Source organism: Ammospiza nelsoni, chromosome 2 (assembly GCF_027579445.1).
Source record: "Ammospiza nelsoni isolate bAmmNel1 chromosome 2, bAmmNel1.pri, whole genome shotgun sequence".
In the NCBI taxonomy this organism is placed as follows: domain Eukaryota; kingdom Metazoa; phylum Chordata; class Aves; order Passeriformes; family Passerellidae; genus Ammospiza; species Ammospiza nelsoni.
The window spans coordinates 63,198,305-63,215,868 of NC_080634.1; the positions used below are offsets into that span (position 1 = coordinate 63,198,305).

Here is a 17,564-nt window from a genome sequence, read left to right on the forward strand (position 1 = left end):
CACTGATAAATGTTCAGCTGACTGATTTGAATATATAACTTGCCTGCTGTAGCTTTTGGAAATCCGGTTACCTACCTAGGCAATTATGAAGCTGACATTTATGGTATGTGCAATTATGGAATATACAGTGTCACTGCTTTCAAATGTCACCTCTTTGCTACTGTTCTTATCTTGCAGAACGTGTCCTCGCCTCCCTTGAGAGCTGTGATCTTATTCAACTAATACCAATGAACACTGGCAAAATATTTACAGAAGCAATTAGCTCTTCTGAGTGTCTAATTTGGCATCTTCAAAGGGTCACATGATAAGGTCCACCTTGTCTCAGGGTAGTACTTAAAATTTTTACTCTGAAAAAAGCTTGGGTTCTTCTTTTTGTCTACATTATGTTCAGATATAATGCTATATGATAAGACACAGGGTGAAGGATATGCATGCAACCTCACTCGTAAGAGTTGATAAGGGAAATCTCACAAGATTTTAATAAAATACAGACATTTTTTATAGGATTACAATTCCTCCTCATCTTTCTAAATACAGGTTGCCAGTGTGTGTTTAGCTTATACTAAGGGAAAGATAGCATTTTTTTCTGTCTAGATCAGTATTTTCACAGTAATAATATCCAATTACTACTAATTTGAAATATCCTTTCCCACTCTTGGCAGTCTCCAACCATTTTTCAGCATTTGGCACTTTAAAATAAAATGTTTAAATAAATGAGTGGTTTATACCTCTCCACATCACTCTTTATTTCAAAGAACCTTTTGTTAGAAAAGGTCCCCCCCCCAAAAATTCTCATTTTCCATTCTAAACTCTTCTCGCTGGCTGCCATCCTTTTTGAGTAGGAAATTTTCTTCATGCTAACATTAAATTATGAGTGTGAGAGACTGCTAAAAACTCTGCATCAAAATTAATCTTTTTCCTAGATATTTTGGAATGAAATTCTTCAGGGATATTTTTGTGATGATATGTGTTTTCAACTGCAGCAATGCAGAAATACTTCTAATGACAGAAATAAAAATGTGTAAATTCACTTTCCTTGTCTGGATATTATTTTTTCTTTCCACACATGCAAAATTGACTTTTATGGTCAGTTCCTTTGAACTCTGCAGTATGCTCTAGGAAAAAAAAAAAACTATTATAAACAGTGTAGATGGTTCCAGGGGAATTATTTCTGTTAGAATAAGCAGCAATTTTACTTGACCTATGAAGGCAATATTGAAGTGAAGGTTTGGTCTTAAAATGGCAACATCTGAGAACCATTTTTTATAGAAATCCTATTAAATGTTTTCCTTTCATAACAGTGCCTACAGTTATTCCATGTCTTCTAGTGAGAAAACTTGTCTATTGAGTAAAAGTTCACAAAGCTTAACAAAAATTTTCTCCACCAGAGGTACTGATGTTTTGTGATCACATGGCTAAACATGCACAGTGCCTTGAAAGCAGTATCTACTGCGAAGGACTGCTAATGCTCAAGAGGGTGCCTTTACTGCTAACATGCTCTGGGGAAAAAGTTATCTTCATGGGTAGCTTCTTCACTGTTAGGTACTTCCTAATGTTCACTACATACAGGTGAGGAAAAGACAACCACATACACAGACTTAAGGAAAAATTAGGTTGAAATGCCAATCATAGCTTGCTGTCAAGTACAATGATGAAATAAAAATGACCTCTATGTGGTCACACAGTTTCAAGAACTAAGATGAGCTTGAGCTCACTGTCAGCTTTGCTTGTCAAAAATAAGGTAGCAGAGACATTAATATGACTATCAGATGACAGTTCTATTATAAATATGAGATGAAAAGAACCGAACACATGAAAAAAGGGTTTCCCTATGCTTAATTGGGAGAGAATGACTTTACTATATAAGGGTTTTATTTAACAGAAGTCTTTAAAATGCTTCAGACTAGATGTGACATGAAAATTATTCTATTGTGTATAGATTTACTGAACAAAAAGCTGTAATAATTACAATCTCTTACAATGGAAGTTTGATCTCAATATAGAAACAAGACCTTTTTGTCACCTTTAGAAATGTTGTCCACAATGCAATTACTGATTGTGACAGAAAGATTTCTTTCAAGCTCTGCAGTCTCAAAAAGCAATCTGTATTTTTTGCTTGCATTTTATTATAGCTTTTCTTTACTCACAACATTTTTAATACGATCAACTTGTAAAGATAAATTCTTTCTGCTGCATTTGAGGTATGTGTTTACATGCAATCAAAGCTGCATCTCAAATTTGTATTCATGCAATTCAGGTAGCATTAGCTTGGCTAATACTACAGCAAATAAATGCGTAGCCATAGCAGCAGAGAACTTGATGCAGGCTGCAAAACCTGACCAAAAACTTAGTGAATAATGCAGCTTTCTGTGCTGCAGTGGGCTCTGCCCTGCCTTGGATATGCTGCTCCATGTATCTGGACTTTAGTAGTTTGAAGTAAACATACAAGCTGCAAATATGCCTTGACTCTTGTTGTAAACAACTGAAAGACTCAGATCAGCCACAGCTATTAGCTGCTTGAAATGATCTTCTAATGTGCAACATCCTGATTGCTGAAAATTACGTGCTTTCTTCTGCTTCCTAAATAAAATAAAAGAGCTCCTCTGTTAGATGCTATTGAATCCTAAGCACACCACTAAAACTATACCAATACTTTGCTTGTGTCAAACAGTGCTCTGAATTGGAATTACAGCAAAAGCATGTACCACAATACTTACTGCAGTCCGTGGTCCTTTGCAGTTAAAGCAAACTGTAACATTAACACATAGTTTTGCACATAGATGTAATTCAGTGGGTAACACAAAAATAAAAACCACTATGAATGGGAATGAAATATACCAATTGTATCTATATCCACTAAAATCTAGTGTATCATACTTGCATTCTTAAGGCATTAAACCCCTTCCAAGACTTGGCAATTCTTAATGTATATTACTTCTGTTAGTTATGCAGCAGGAATTTTTCTCCACAAGAAATATTGTGACTTGATGGGCCTTGTCACAAGCATTAAAAATACAACTGGTAATTCTGGTCACACAATTAGAGAAGATTTAAACTTGACAAAACCTACATATCACAGAAGCACAAAGTTGGAAGAGCCTTTCAAGATCATTGAGTCCAACCCATGCCCTAACACCTCAACTAAACCATAGCACCAAGTGTCACATCCAATCTTTTTTTAAACACATGTTTTTTTAAACACATATCAGGTTAGAAAGAGGCAATCTGTTCAAAAACAGAAGAAAGCAGTAGGATTGAAAATAAAATAACACACATTTGGCTACCATGGAATGAGAACAAGCAGTAGCATGAGAACAAGCAGTCTTTTTTAACTAGAAGTACAAGCTGAACACTACCAGAGGTTTCAGGGGAGCTCAACAGATCACAAAGAGATAAACAGCCCACACATTACCCAGCATTTCACTAAATTTATTATTGCTCTTTTTTTTTCCTTAAGTAGTCTATTTAGTTAAAGGAAACAATTCCAGTTCCCAGTTCTAGACCTGAGCAGTGTTGGCTGGCTCCTCTGTATTATTTTGTTTCACAGGGTTTGGCTAAGCCTGAAAAGCAAATGCTAGTTTGATACCTTGTGTAGCATTGTACTAAGGGTGACACTGGCAATGGTTGGAAAAATTTCCTTCCTGCTTCCATTTATACGACAGCTATGGAAAAAAGTGTGCATTCAGGCTATATTTCTCCCCCTTGTCATGCCTCATGAGACATGGAACCAGTTCCCTGTCTTGTGTTTGTGTGGGATAGACTTAATTCCCTTCCTAGTAGCTGGTACAGTGCTCTGTTTTGAACTGAGTCCATGAAGAATGCTGGTAACACACCAATGTTTTAGTTGTTGCTCAGCAGTGCCTAAGTCAAGAATTTTCAGGATCCCATGCTCTGGGATGTTCACGTGCTCTGCACATGCCCTGCTCCGTGAGCAGAGGCACAATAAACTGGGGGGAGCACAGCTGGGTCAGCTGGCCTGAACTGGCCAAAGGGACTCTCCATTCCACGTGGCATCAGGCTCAGCATGCAAACTGAGGAAGTTGGTCAGGAGATGTTGATTGCTAGGAAGAGACTGGCTCAGCATTAGCCCACAGTGGTGAGCAATTGCACTGCGTATCACTTGTTTCTTTTGTGTTTCATTCCTCTCCCTCCCTCTACTTTTTACTCCTCCTCATTATTATTATTTTTAGTAGTAGTAGTATTTTTATCATTACCCTATTTCAATTATTACACTGTTCTTTTCTCAACCCATGAGCTTTACCTATTTCCATCCCACCAGGGAAGACAGAGTGTGTGGCTGTGAGGCACTTAATTACCAGCTTGGGGTTATAACGCCATTTATGCTTGGATCTGATTTGGTTTCCACTTTTTTAAGAGAAATATCTTTAATCAGAAAGGTGAAACTAGACTTTTTTTAATTTGGTTTGGTTGGTTGTGTTTTGAAACAGAAGAGATTAGTTAGAACTTGATGGCACCTGCCCAACAGAGATTACTCCACTCTAAAGGATTCAGGACAGCCATTTCAAGTCATGGCTAGTAATTCTTTTTGACTGTATGATGAATCCTAGGTATGAATCTGCAGTGTGCATTAATAGAATATATCTACTATAAATGAATCTGTCAGTCTCAGCAGAATAAACAGTAACCAGCCAACCCAAACAGCCAAAACCAGTACAGAAGCAAACATGGAAAGTGCTTGAATTGCTAGTTAAGGAATTTCAGCAATCTCCACATATTTTAGCTTTACAGTAAGACAGGGGGTTTTTTTCCTGTGATATAAAATTTGGCATCCATTTGAAGTTTTGGGCTGGGAAAAAAAATAGCAAATTAGGAACAACCAAGCCAATACTCCTGTCCAATAACATATCCCAGTTTTTCTGAAGTCATGGACTTCTTGCTTGTATGGTATATACATAATAGACCATTGTATAGAGCATTTATCACTTACTAGACACATATAGATAGAAAGAACAAGCTATTGAGCATCAGATATAAAGTGCAAGAAAAAAATGATACAGAGAACAATACTGACATACAATGTTGAACTCAGAAAATTAAAGAAACTTTATCATTATAATTCCTATCTTGACTGACCACATTAACTTTTTTAATGTTATTAATACTGTTATTATCCAAAATTGACTTTGACATTCAGAGTCTAGCATTCATTCTAGACAGTAAGTAACTTAAATGACCATATACTTTTACTAAAAAGGAAAAAAAAGGCTCTGAACTCATCATAATCTACACCAGGTTTGGTACTCTATTTGGCTCAAGATAGTAAGATGTAACACATAGACATTGTGACAAGTGTCAACAAATCAAAAACATGCTCATTCCTTAAAATCAAGCTCGGATCTGTACTAGCCTGTTTCTCCACCAAAAAGACAAGTAAAAGAAACATTGAATTCCTTTTAAAATGTCTTAGAATGAGACTTTCTCAAAATGCTCTATGGAAAAACTGACTTTGGTAAAAACAACAAAAGATCCAAGAGTTTATTTTTATTCTTCTCTCCAAATTAGATATCTGAACTTCAGACTTTAGCACCAAATTATATCCATCTGATGTACAAATTCATCCATGGTTTAGACTAAGATTTTTCAGCATTAAAATTTTGGTGAGTGTGAGTGTTTTTTTTTGTTGTTTTGTTTTTTAATCTGAAATATGGCCATAGTGTTTGACCAAAGGCAGTTAAGTTTGAAAACTTGAAGTTACAAATCTGTCTACAGACAGCTACCTAGATGGAATGTGCTGATAAGAACAGTAAGAGCAATATCCAATATGAGCAGTACCCAATATGAATGCTCTTACAAGCAGAACCACTTACAGGGTAAATTCAGATGTGCTCTATAGTCATTACTTAAATATCAATATGTTATGTGCTAGACAAGAACCTGTCAAATATACTTGATTTCTCTTTGATCCAATTTCTGTAATTATCGACAAACTGTCCTTTCAGCTCTATTTTCTTCAATTTTGTTTTTATTTGCCAAATTGAACAGGTTTGGGATTTTTTTTTGCTACACTTACTTAGAGAAATAAACACTTACATATGAGGTAAAATTAATGTAATCAATTTTATGACATCTGCTTCATAAAACCTGCAGTGCATATAAATATTAGAAGAATAGTGCAATCTGCTTTAAAAACTAAGAAAGAAGATGTTTTTCCTCCCATTATTCAACTTTCTCTTCAACAGAAGGACTACAGATATAAACTTTTTCCTGAGCGCACTAGTCATGAGCAACTGAGTCACTCTGGACTCCTCAAGCTTAATTAAAACACAGCCAATATAGCAATGTTCTGTAGATTATCTAACAAAGCTAACAGGCACCCACACCTGCACTGAAACTTGCAAGAACAAGTCCTACTGATCACAGTGAGATAGTTTAGCAGTTTACAAATAAACATTTACTATATCCTCATTGAGTCAACACTCCTTTTGAATTAATACTGATAAACAATAGCTTAAACCATTCCAGCTATAGCACCAAGAAAACCAAGACAAAGAAACACAGAATGAATGCCAAAAGTTCTCAGATTCAGTATAATAGGTACTTAGTAACTAACACTTGAAACACTACACAATCTCTGCTTTCTATTACAATTCCATGAACCCTAAAAAACTTGCATAATGATTCTTAAGGATTTTAAGAGTACTACAATTTAAAAACATAATCAGAATTTAAATAAATAAAAATCCCACAAAAGATAGAAGAGCTTTGCAGAGGAATCAGTAAGTATAGTTTCAGGTTGTAATATTCAGATGATTCTTAAAAAGCAAATTCCAATATGGTTTAGTACTCCACTAAAGCACAAAACTGAAAAAAATAATCACAGCAGTCTTGAAAGCACAGATCAACTACATAAGCTAAGCTAAGAAGTGCATGCAATTCATGAATATGGTTCATTACCATGGTTACAAGCTTTCAGCACAGGCCGCTGTGTGGTTGGACTGAGATTTTGTGGTGTGTCTGCAAAAGCAAAGAAACAATGGAAATGAAACACCTGTTTGAAAGCTACCAGAGTATTACAACATGACAAAGCAGAAGTTTAGGAATTTAACAATTACGAGTTAGGTATTTCTTGGAATAAATGACAGTTATACACCAGACTCAGACTCACTTATGGAGCAAGGTAACTGTCAATTCCCCCATACAACTATTAAACCTAAAAAGTTAAAGTACATTTGGCTGTATTGAAAAGTCTTGTCATAATGATCTGGCTATAATAAGTTCAGTATATTAATTCCCAGTCTTATTGACATAAGCAATAGTCTGAACATCCCTGAAAATTCATTGTACTAACGAATTAAATCTGACAGTATCTAAATTCTAGAGCACTGAAGCCATAATGCTTTTAACTTTCTCTGGAAAATAAAATCTAAAATAGAATATTCACCTCTGGACCTTGGTGTCCTTTTCCTTCGGTCTCGAAAAGCTGCACCTGACTGCAAGGCCTCCAACAGGCTATCCATCACTCCAGTCTCCTCACCTTCTGCAAAGGAAAAAGAAAGAACCCTCTTGGTTACCATAGCAATATCAAAGCATAAAGAATAACATCAACAAAAACCAATAATAATGGATACCAGTATTATTATTAAAATAAATAATTTCAAACTTCGACCAGTACTTTAATATTTACAAATTGCTCTCTTGCAATTAACTACAACAGATTTGGTTTTCTAGTGACCGAACTAGACCAAATTCTATTCCACTTATTTCACATTCCTCTTTCTCTATATGGAGAGTCAAGCATAGTTTTAAGCAAAATGTCATTCAACTCATATTTTCATTTTAGTACCCTTCTACAACTGCAAATAATCAGTCTCATGTCAGCTTTCGAGAGCTGTCCTTTATATGATTTGTTACATTTGACAAAAGACCATTCAGTTATTGTGATAAAAAGTTAAAATTGTTTCTCAGCAGGGAGCAGAGTGAACAGTATTGGACTGGATAGGATATAGTGATATCCATAGATAGCTTTAATCAAAAGCCATTTTCCGTTCACATTTAATAACCTCTGGCCAATAATAAATAATTGATGTAGTTCAGGAAAATTCTACTCATCAAATTATATGCTTATAATCCCTAATAACACACACAGGTGCAGAATTACCCCCAAAAGAATTATGAATGTTACTCTGAGATGGTAACCAAATGCAAGTATTAAACACTCTCCTTTTACTTCCGTTAATAAACACATCAGAAAGTGTTCTATTTTTTAACCTTGTTACCCCATTGTATGTATGCATGGGAGGACAAAGAACAGAGCCCAGGGATTAACTATACAACAAAAAAACCTCCATGGAGGAATAAAGATTTCCATGATAGAAATCTCATTATACCCCACTGGGCAAAACTCCCTAGGTCAACACACCTCTTGGATAGAGTCAGCAGTTTTCGCTAACAGTGAATATGCAAATCAGGATCTAAACCACCTGCTGCATATAACAAGACGCTGAGTACAGGGGGACAATCACTGCCCTGGTCTGGCTGGCCACACTATTGCTGACACAAACCAGGGTGCCAGTGGCCTTATTGGCCACCTGAGCACATACTGGCTCACTTTCAGCTGCTGTCAATCAACACCCCCAGGGCCTTTTCCACAGGGCAGCTTTGCAGCCACTCTGCCACCAGCCTGCAGGGGATTGCTGTGACCCACATTCAGGACCCACCAGTTGGCTTTGTTGAACCTCATACAGCTGGCCTCAGTCCAGTGATACAGTTTGTTCAGATCCTCCTGCAGAGCCTTTCTGTCCTCCAGCAATTCAACAGTTGTCACCCAGCTTGGTGTCATCTGCAAACTGACTGAGGGGGCACTCAATTCCCTCATCCAGATTACTGAAAAATACTAAACAGGACAGGGCCTAACACTGAGCCCTGTGGAGGGCTACTCATGGCCAGCCATCAGCTGGATGTAACTCTACTCACCACCACTCTCTGGGCTCAGCCATCCAGCCAGCTTTCTATCCAGGAAACAGTAACCCTTAGTTCTTCTCCTTTCTCTATACTCTGCACTACCAGACTAGTTTTCAACCTTAGACAAAAGTGCTACATACAAAACCAAATAAGTTAAAATTAGCAAATAAATAATAATTTTGCCTAACATTTATATTTATGGCAGGTATAGAATAAACATGAAGACTGAAATATAGAATGTTTTCTATTTTTCTTTGTGTTTGCTATAACATGCTTTATTTATTACACTGGAGTTTGCTCTCTTATGACTAATGGACTATCACACATATTAGTAGGGCTTGGAATACACCTTATAAAAAAATCACTCAGACTATGTCTTTAGCTTCCTATTTTTTTGTTCAAGTTTGGATTTTGTTTTGTTTTGTTTTTGTTTTTTGTTTTTGTTTGGTTTGGGGTTGGTTTTTTGTGGTGTCTTTTTTTCTTGTTGGTTTGGTAGGGGGTTTTTTGTTACTTGTTTAACTTTTTCCATCTGATGTCATGCAAGTCTATAAAATACTGATGTCTAGAATGAATATAGTCAGTGAATAGTTTCAAACCAACATGCCTGAAGAAATTTTGAGCCAAGACATTAGTTACATTAAGAAACGTGAAAAACATAAATGCTGGAGGAAAGCTTATAAGCATTTTAGGTAATGGCAATTCAAACAATACTGAATAGTATCACAGTCACCAAAATGATACCGTTCATGTCTACGGAAAAGAGTTAATAAGTTTTATTTTAGGAAATAGGAATAACAGAAGAAAAATTTCAATGATATTTCAGCATGTCATCTGTTTCCTCTTAAGTCTGTCCAAGACTACTACAGATTTCATAGTAATTTCAAAAACTTAACAAGTTTCAGTATAAAAACCCCTGATTACTATAAAAGGCTAATCAAATTTTTTTTAAAAAAGAAGATTTAAAATAATGCAACAGAAATATTGCAAACCCACAACTTCTTGGAGTAAATCTGTAACATTTACATGCACTATCTGTTTTTCACACTTATCTGAAATATTCTGGTAGTCACAAAGTGGATTATAGATTAGTGCTTCCATTGACATGCAAAACAGTATTAGAAGAATAAATTGTATAAGATTGAAACTTGAATAAAAAAACTCATTTAATACTTGCTCTGTATACATGGATGTATTGAAACAAGCTAACCACTGCAAATAAAAGCACATACTTTACAATCTCTGTACCCAAAACATGTAGAAAGCATGGTTTTCAAACTTGTGTAACTTCAGTAGGCTCCAAATTCTGGTTTCTGATACCTATATAAGCAGCTGACTGTGACAACTGCTGCTAAGCTATGCAGGTAACTATCAGTACCTACACTAATAATAATGTTGTCCAAGTGCCTATGATGGGAAGATTAAGAAATGAGAGTATACCATGCACTATGTGAGAAATCTTTTAAATTACCTTGGGAGAGCCGTATACAATGTTGCTACCATGCCAGTACAAGAGTCACAAATACTGTTCGATATTAACACTTCCTAAGGGGCCTTTAAATCGGCTTTCACAAGCTGCTGCAGATGACTGGCACCAGTCCCAACCAGATTCCTAATTAGTCAAGTGCATCAATCTTTTGACACCACAGAACTAGGAATTCTGGTTGGCTTGCAGATAGTTACATAGTCCACAGTAATTCCTTTGAGAAAGATACCTTTTATGATTTAACTGATCTCTTTTCCCTCAATTGCAGAATAGAAGATTTAAACACTTTTTAATATCATACCTAATTAAAACTCATACCACTGTCTTTTAAATACCATCTAAAGGAGAAGTAAACTTTCCAAAGTAGCCGGTGAGTCTTGCCCTTGACATTTCAGTGCCAAGTCAGATATAAACTACCTAATTTCATAATTACATCTTTAAAAATGTTAAGAATATTAAAGACCCTGCTCTTCTAGTGCAGTGAGTATCATTAGCTTTACATGTGCACCTATAATGTCTTATAATGATAGCAACAGATACTGCAGTTAGTAGTGACACCTGCATTTCATGTACTTATAAAGAACAAATTATATATACCATAATCCCAGAAGCAGTAGTCCACTGACATGATAGAATCACAAATACCATTAGCAATGTGGTTTTAAAAAAAGAGTATTGTAACAATCTTATTTTGGATGAAAAATGCTTTATTTTTACAGTTCCTTGGACCTGTCCAATATAAAACAAACCACAGAACACCAGGACTCCAAAAGTTCATTTTACCAGGAGAAAACATAATAACATGCCTGTTTCCTTTTTCACAGAATCAAAGCTTTATTCAGCTACTCTTCTCACAGAGGAAAATACCAAGAAGTTTCAGAAAAGCAAACCATGGATTCTTTAGCATGGTTACTGTTGATGTTGCTTACTCAAGCTGTACACTTATGAGATTTAGCTACAGGAATCTTGACTATCATCTTCCACCTGTCTTTATTTATGGCATTGCAACTATGTGCAGCTTTTTGTTATACTGCAGGTAACGAAAAGGACCAGCTCCTAAAGCTAAACACTAAGTTTCGTGTGAAAGTAAAACCACACAACTTGGACAAATACTTACATTAAAAAGAAACCTTACAGATTCCATACCTGTTACAGAAGGAAAAGGATGCAAAACACCTCAAGGGCCACTCCTGAAGTCAGCTGGTTAGCTGAGTTTAATTATCTTCGTTTCATCTTTGACATAACTTCCTGGCAGCACTCAAACCTTCGTATATATCAACAACAAACTTGGAGCGCTGAGGGCATTGGATTTGTTTTCCTCATCTTAAGAATTAAATCCTCTCAATTCAGCAAATACCAGAATTGATGATTTTTTACTCTTGTTTGCTAGAATACACACTGGTTTCTTCCTTTCTCTTCAGCTCAGGACATAATTCAAGTTAGACATACTTCACCCAGTTTTTGACTGACTAAAATGCAAGCCCTTCACAGCCTACTTCAAGGTTTAGCTCCCTCCTGTCTTGTGGATTTACATACAAAAATTTCAGAGGCAAATGATTGCCAGGCTTGGGACAGTGACAGCTAAGATGTTTCCAGACTATTTGCACAAGGAAGGAAAAAAGAAAGTTATATCTCTTAATTTTATTATTGTTATATCTTTACTTTAAAGACATCATGAGAAGTCCTTTATATTTGCTTTTACAAGTTAAGGACTGATTTTGATTAATGCAGGCTACAAAGCATTGCTCAGCTGACTAAAGGCCTTATTCATAATTTGAAGTAACATTCTCTGAACAAAATCACAAGAGGAAAGCTTTAAGCATGCATTATTTTGAATGACTTAGGCTCCAGGAAGCAGAACAGCAGATCCCAGGGAGAAAAATAATTGAAGCCATCAGTGCAGCAGTGGGCTCTAATGTTTTGGATATGAGGTCCATCTTTTCATTCTCAGTGTGTAAGGCAGCCAGATTCTGTGCAGTATTCATAGTGCTGATGTGAACAATTTCTAGATTTTTCAGCCATGTATATGATCAGGGTAGAAGACTTTTTGAAGGCTTTTACATTGTAAACATAAACATATAAAGCAAACTTAATGTTTCAATGTAAACATTGAAACATTTTGGTTGTCATTTAAAAATGACTACCTAAACTCTGAGCCTTCATTCCAATGAAATTCAGATACAATTTTATAAAGGATCTGTGGGTGGATGATAAGAACAACTTTGTCAAGAAAATGCATGGGATATGTAGACTTCAACTCGAACTTTTTATAAGGCTTTAAATTTTTTCTGGTAACTTTTTATAAGGCTTTAATTTTTTTCTGGTAAAGCCATAGCAGCAACCAGGTAATCTTCATTGACAGGTGACTTAAGGAATACATGGCTATCAGTCTGACTTTCAATAACAGTGCACAAACTACAGCCATGACCCAGAACACAGGGGTTCCTTTGACACTGATAAAATTTTGGAAGAACCTTGTTACAATACAGTAAGAAAAAGAAAATTTCCAGTGTACAGTTAAAAGCAGAAACAGGTGCCAAGTGTGCCTTGAATGGACTGGCTGAAAGGACAGCTCCTTTTACATTTAGAAGTATTAAATGAAACTTAAGAAAAGTATCATTATTTGCAGTGACTTCAGGCGAAGGACACATAACAGCCCTTCCAAAAGCAAAACACATGCACACACATACCTCACATTCCAAATCAACACTGCAGTACAGTATCAGAAGAGTTACATTTCTTACTTATGCCCAACACAAAGTAGAAAGCCTTTGATAGTGCTTCAGAGCCCTTGGCAAGTATAATCTAAAAAAGTATGATTTCTCCTAATGACTGATGCACCTATTCCATAAATTGAGCTGAGAAGAGTGGGTTTCCTGCCATCTTGTTTGCTCTTGATAAACTGGCCCATTGTTGAGCTGTCCTAGAGTGCTTTTATGATTTAGAAATAGATACATTTGACTCTAATCATAATAACAAACAGGGCTCCAAGCTCCAGAGAGCTTAAAACAAGTTAAATTCAAAATGAACTCCACTCTTCATGAAGTCTGAAAGACAGCTGTCCCTTTCAAATCAGCTGTTGTAATTAAAGTTGATACTTAACACAAATTTAATTTGAGATTGCTCATATGACAAACCAAAAGGTAAGCTGTGGTAAGAGGTGGCTCTTTATGACATACAAAAATAATTCAGTGGTGTAAGGTACCAATTCTTGCATCTCAGCTGGATTACAATTTCTCATTTAAATAATAGGACTGAGAGTGAAATCATCTTAATATTGAACATTTTAATAAAAATGTTAATAAAACATTTCTGATGTTCATTGTGAGTCTCTAAGTACCTTCTTTCTATGACAACAGAAAAAAACCACTGTAAACTCACACTGAGTTTTCCACAGAGATTATCCAGTTTTATTTATATTGGTGCCAGATACAGTAGAATGACTCTCAAAGCAAGTGTTTCTGAAAGACATCTAGGTAAACTGGACTTATAAAAGAATTAACAGAAAGCTAAGCCTTTGAAATTGTGTACTCCAGGACTTGATACTGGGGATAATATTTATTATATCTTTGTTCATGACGTGAATGATGGAATAGAGTGCAGTCTGATCAAGTTTGCATATTGTGCAAAATTCAAAATAATGGCTGACCCATTCAGAAGAACCTTGAACAGCTCGACACATAAGCATCCTAAGGAACTCCAACAAAAGACCTGCATGTGATGAGGTGAATCCTCATCCAGGAGCACTGATGAGGGGCTAACTAGCTGGAAAGCATCTTTAAAAAAAATAATTGGGGACTCTGGTGGACAACATACTGATCATAGGTATTGTGGCTCTGTGGCAAAGATGACCAAAGAAAAGCATTGCCAGCAGGTCACAAGAGGGCATCCTCCCCTCTTCTCAGCACTGGTGAGACACATCTGCAGTGCAGAGCCCAGCTCTGGCACCCCTGTACAAGGGAGACAGACATATCCAAGCAAAGTCAAGGGCCACAAATATGCTAAAGAGGTTAGAGCATCTCTCATATGAGAACACACTGAGAGAGGTAGGGCTGCTCAGCCTGAAAGGAGGGGGCTCAGAGGGATCTTAGTATATATAAACACCTGTGGGGAACAGTGTGGGGTGTAAAGGGGACTGCATCACTCGTCTTAGAGATGCCCAGAAAGGACAGTAGGCAATGAGCACAAACTGATTACAAAGAGGTTGCCTTTTCACTAAGTCCACTGAATTCTGCATACACACCTACTCTTTCACCAACTCAACAATACAGGATAGTCTAGAAATGCATTTTATATTGCATTACCTGCTAATGTTTTTAATAGCCATTTAAAAGTCTCAATCTTTTCATAGCCCTTTCCTATTTGCTATGGATGTTGTGCCTTTCAGTGGGGAAAAAAGCTGCTAAATTGAGAACAATGTTAAGTTTCTTTTAGTTTTATCTAACCACTTATAACCAAAACAGATCAGACTTAAGCACTCGTATTATCTACAGCTATGATTTGAAAGGACAGCTAATAGCAAGAACTGTTGATTCTATTGATTACAGATGAAGAAGTCAGTCAACATGTTTTACTATTAAGGAGTTTCCCATTTTCCTTACACATGACAACTCCAATGACACTGACAAGAATACAACCAATCTGCTTTCCAGATTAGCCAGAAACAGGTATTTTCACTAGTTTTGTTTCACAGGAGGAAAAAAATACAAACATCTATTATTAAGATGAATCTATTACAATTTCATTTAGAAAGCAGGAAGAACAACTATAGGAGCATTATTATTGAACACAGCTTCTTAAAAGAATATATGGAGCTGGACATAATACACCTGTGTAAGTATGTGTGAACATCTTATTTCTTGGTTACTGTGTGCCTCTGAAGAAGCTTATTGAGACCAGTACTGTTTCCATTTAAATTTATAAACAGGCAATCAATTCGAAAATATACACATTGATTGCTCATACTGGAAGTTGTGCTACAGAGATAAGGGGCTCAAGAAAAATTTCAGGTTAAATATTTTTTCATGGGTGTAGTGATAAAGTTCAGACTGGACTGAATGACTGAGCTTACTCTAAGGAAAATTTCTGAGCAGCTTTGGGTGGGAAAGACCCTTTGGTCTTGGGTTGGGTAGGTGTAAATGCCTAAGAATACCCAGAAAAATCAGATCAACAGCCCACCTACCCCTGCATCCTTTGTGCACTAGTAGCCAATAGCAAACATTTATACAAAGGACAGGAAAAATATATAATTACATTTATAGAATGGTCTCTTGGTCTCCAGCTGTTCATGATTCAAAGACTTTGTATTTGATTTTAGTAGTCTTCAAGAGGGAGAAGCTGCCAGAGAAATCAAGTCACTTTTGTCAGCAAGCTTCAGAGCAAGAATATTTTGGTATGCAGTAACAAGGCTGTACTTCTGTACAACCACTGAGGTATTGCTGAGTGAAGATAAGCGTCCTAGCAAACAACATAGTAATAGAAGCAGCAGCAGACTCAGTTTGAAGGAAGAGTCAGAGACATGACCTTCTCATCAGCTAACTTTCCAACAATTACAGAGCAGGTTCTTGGCTCTTTTACAACCTTGAACTGAGGAAAGTAAAAATAAAGCATATCCTCCAACGCTTTGGTAAGGATATTTATTCCTCCCTTCCTCTGCAACTTGAGAAAAGAAACTTTTTATGATACAGAAAAAAACCAGAAAGAATAAAAGCATCATATAGCAGGAGTGAGACTCCAGAGGACTCTGATGTCTACTTCCTTACAGAGGAGATGTGAGGCAGTATTTGGATTAGGAAATGCCTACTTAAATCAAAACCTACTATCTGTACAAACATTAGAGCTGTTAGAGCTCTTAATCTCAAAGATGTCTCCAGAGATTGTAATTGTTTTTCATGGTAATGCCATTTTAAGTTTGCAGCATTGTTTTCACATTTGTTGAGAAATTCTCCCGCTATAACATAAATGGCAAGCCTTATGAGAATATTCATCTACAGACATTTCTTTATTGACCCTTAATTTTTTTCAACAGTTCTGTTTGTTGTAATTATTTTTCTGTCTTCCAAATACAGCTGTTATTTATTTTCCCTTGGGCTTTGTGTAAACCTCAGTTTCACAAATGCTTTTCAGCTGCTATCTCCAAAGATTCCACATCTAAGTAAAATTTTCAGAAGGAAAATAATTGTTTCTTCTAAATAACTTGCTCTTTTAGAGCTTCTACATAGTACAAACTAACAGCAGTTGCTGCATTCTGAGCCCATGGGCTGCAAATAAGTGCATGAACCTCCATGTTCCAGAAGACTTAACACCTTTGACATCTTGTTAGAGCACAAGCTGTGACTATTTGTTGTTGATTAGATTAATATACATTCAGATCAGTTCACTTTTTTTGCACTAAAAACATCAAATTCTGTGAACAGATAAGGTTTTGCTGTATCTCATCTTTTGCTGTGGCTTCTGCAGATGTTTTACATCAGATGTATCACATTGAATATCTTAGATTTTTTTTTTTTTATTAAACATACCTGTATTTTATCATTCTCTGGAACCTTTTTCAAGCATGTATGTGCCAATTATTCTTGAGGGAACATCTGGATGTTCTTGCTAATTTACCTAGATTTATACTTTACTGTCAAAACAATGCAATTGTAGCTGAAAAATAACCTCCATACTTAGGGAAGTATCAAGTGATAACCCCTTTCTGGTGGATTTGTGGCCAACGTCTCACATCCCCTTCCTCATATGTATGAGTTTCTTTTTGTTCTTTTTTCTTTTTGTAAACAGACATTATGCAAAAATTAGATCTACTCTACCAACTGTCCAGTAAATATTAACATGAGTAAATACTGAGTAAGCAATTCTGAAAGGTCTCAGAGTTCTTTCTGCTTCTGCCACTGTAATTTAACATAAGAGGAAGAGCTTACACTCCTCACAGTTATGGAAAAGAGTTATTTCCCACTGGCTTCCTAATAAAAGTGATTCTTAAGAATGAATTCAAATAACAGAAAGTGACCTCAGGAATCCTCTTGGTGAAGAGGGCCCAATTTGAGGATAAGTGGAGGCAATCAGGGAACAAGAGGAAAAAGTTACCAGCACCAGGGAGGAACCAACTTGAGTGGAGCACTTGAAATTCCGAAAGGGGAAACTACCTGGAGAAAATAAC

General features: G+C 36.3%; 1 protein-coding gene across 3 annotated transcripts in view; it reads right to left on the reverse strand.

Annotated features, from left to right (window-relative positions):
* DIAPH3 (diaphanous related formin 3) overlaps positions 1 to 17,564 on the reverse strand; it is a 203,317-nt gene that overhangs the window by 48,508 nt on the left and 137,245 nt on the right. For all 3 annotated transcript variants that reach the window (XM_059466391.1, XM_059466390.1, XM_059466392.1), the window contains 2 exons: positions 7,403 to 7,498; positions 6,916 to 6,975 (listed from right to left, as the gene is read on the reverse strand). In XM_059466391.1, the coding sequence (XP_059322374.1) occupies positions 6,916 to 6,975; positions 7,403 to 7,498 (156 nt within the window). The remainder of the gene's footprint in view (positions 1 to 6,915; positions 6,976 to 7,402; positions 7,499 to 17,564) is intronic.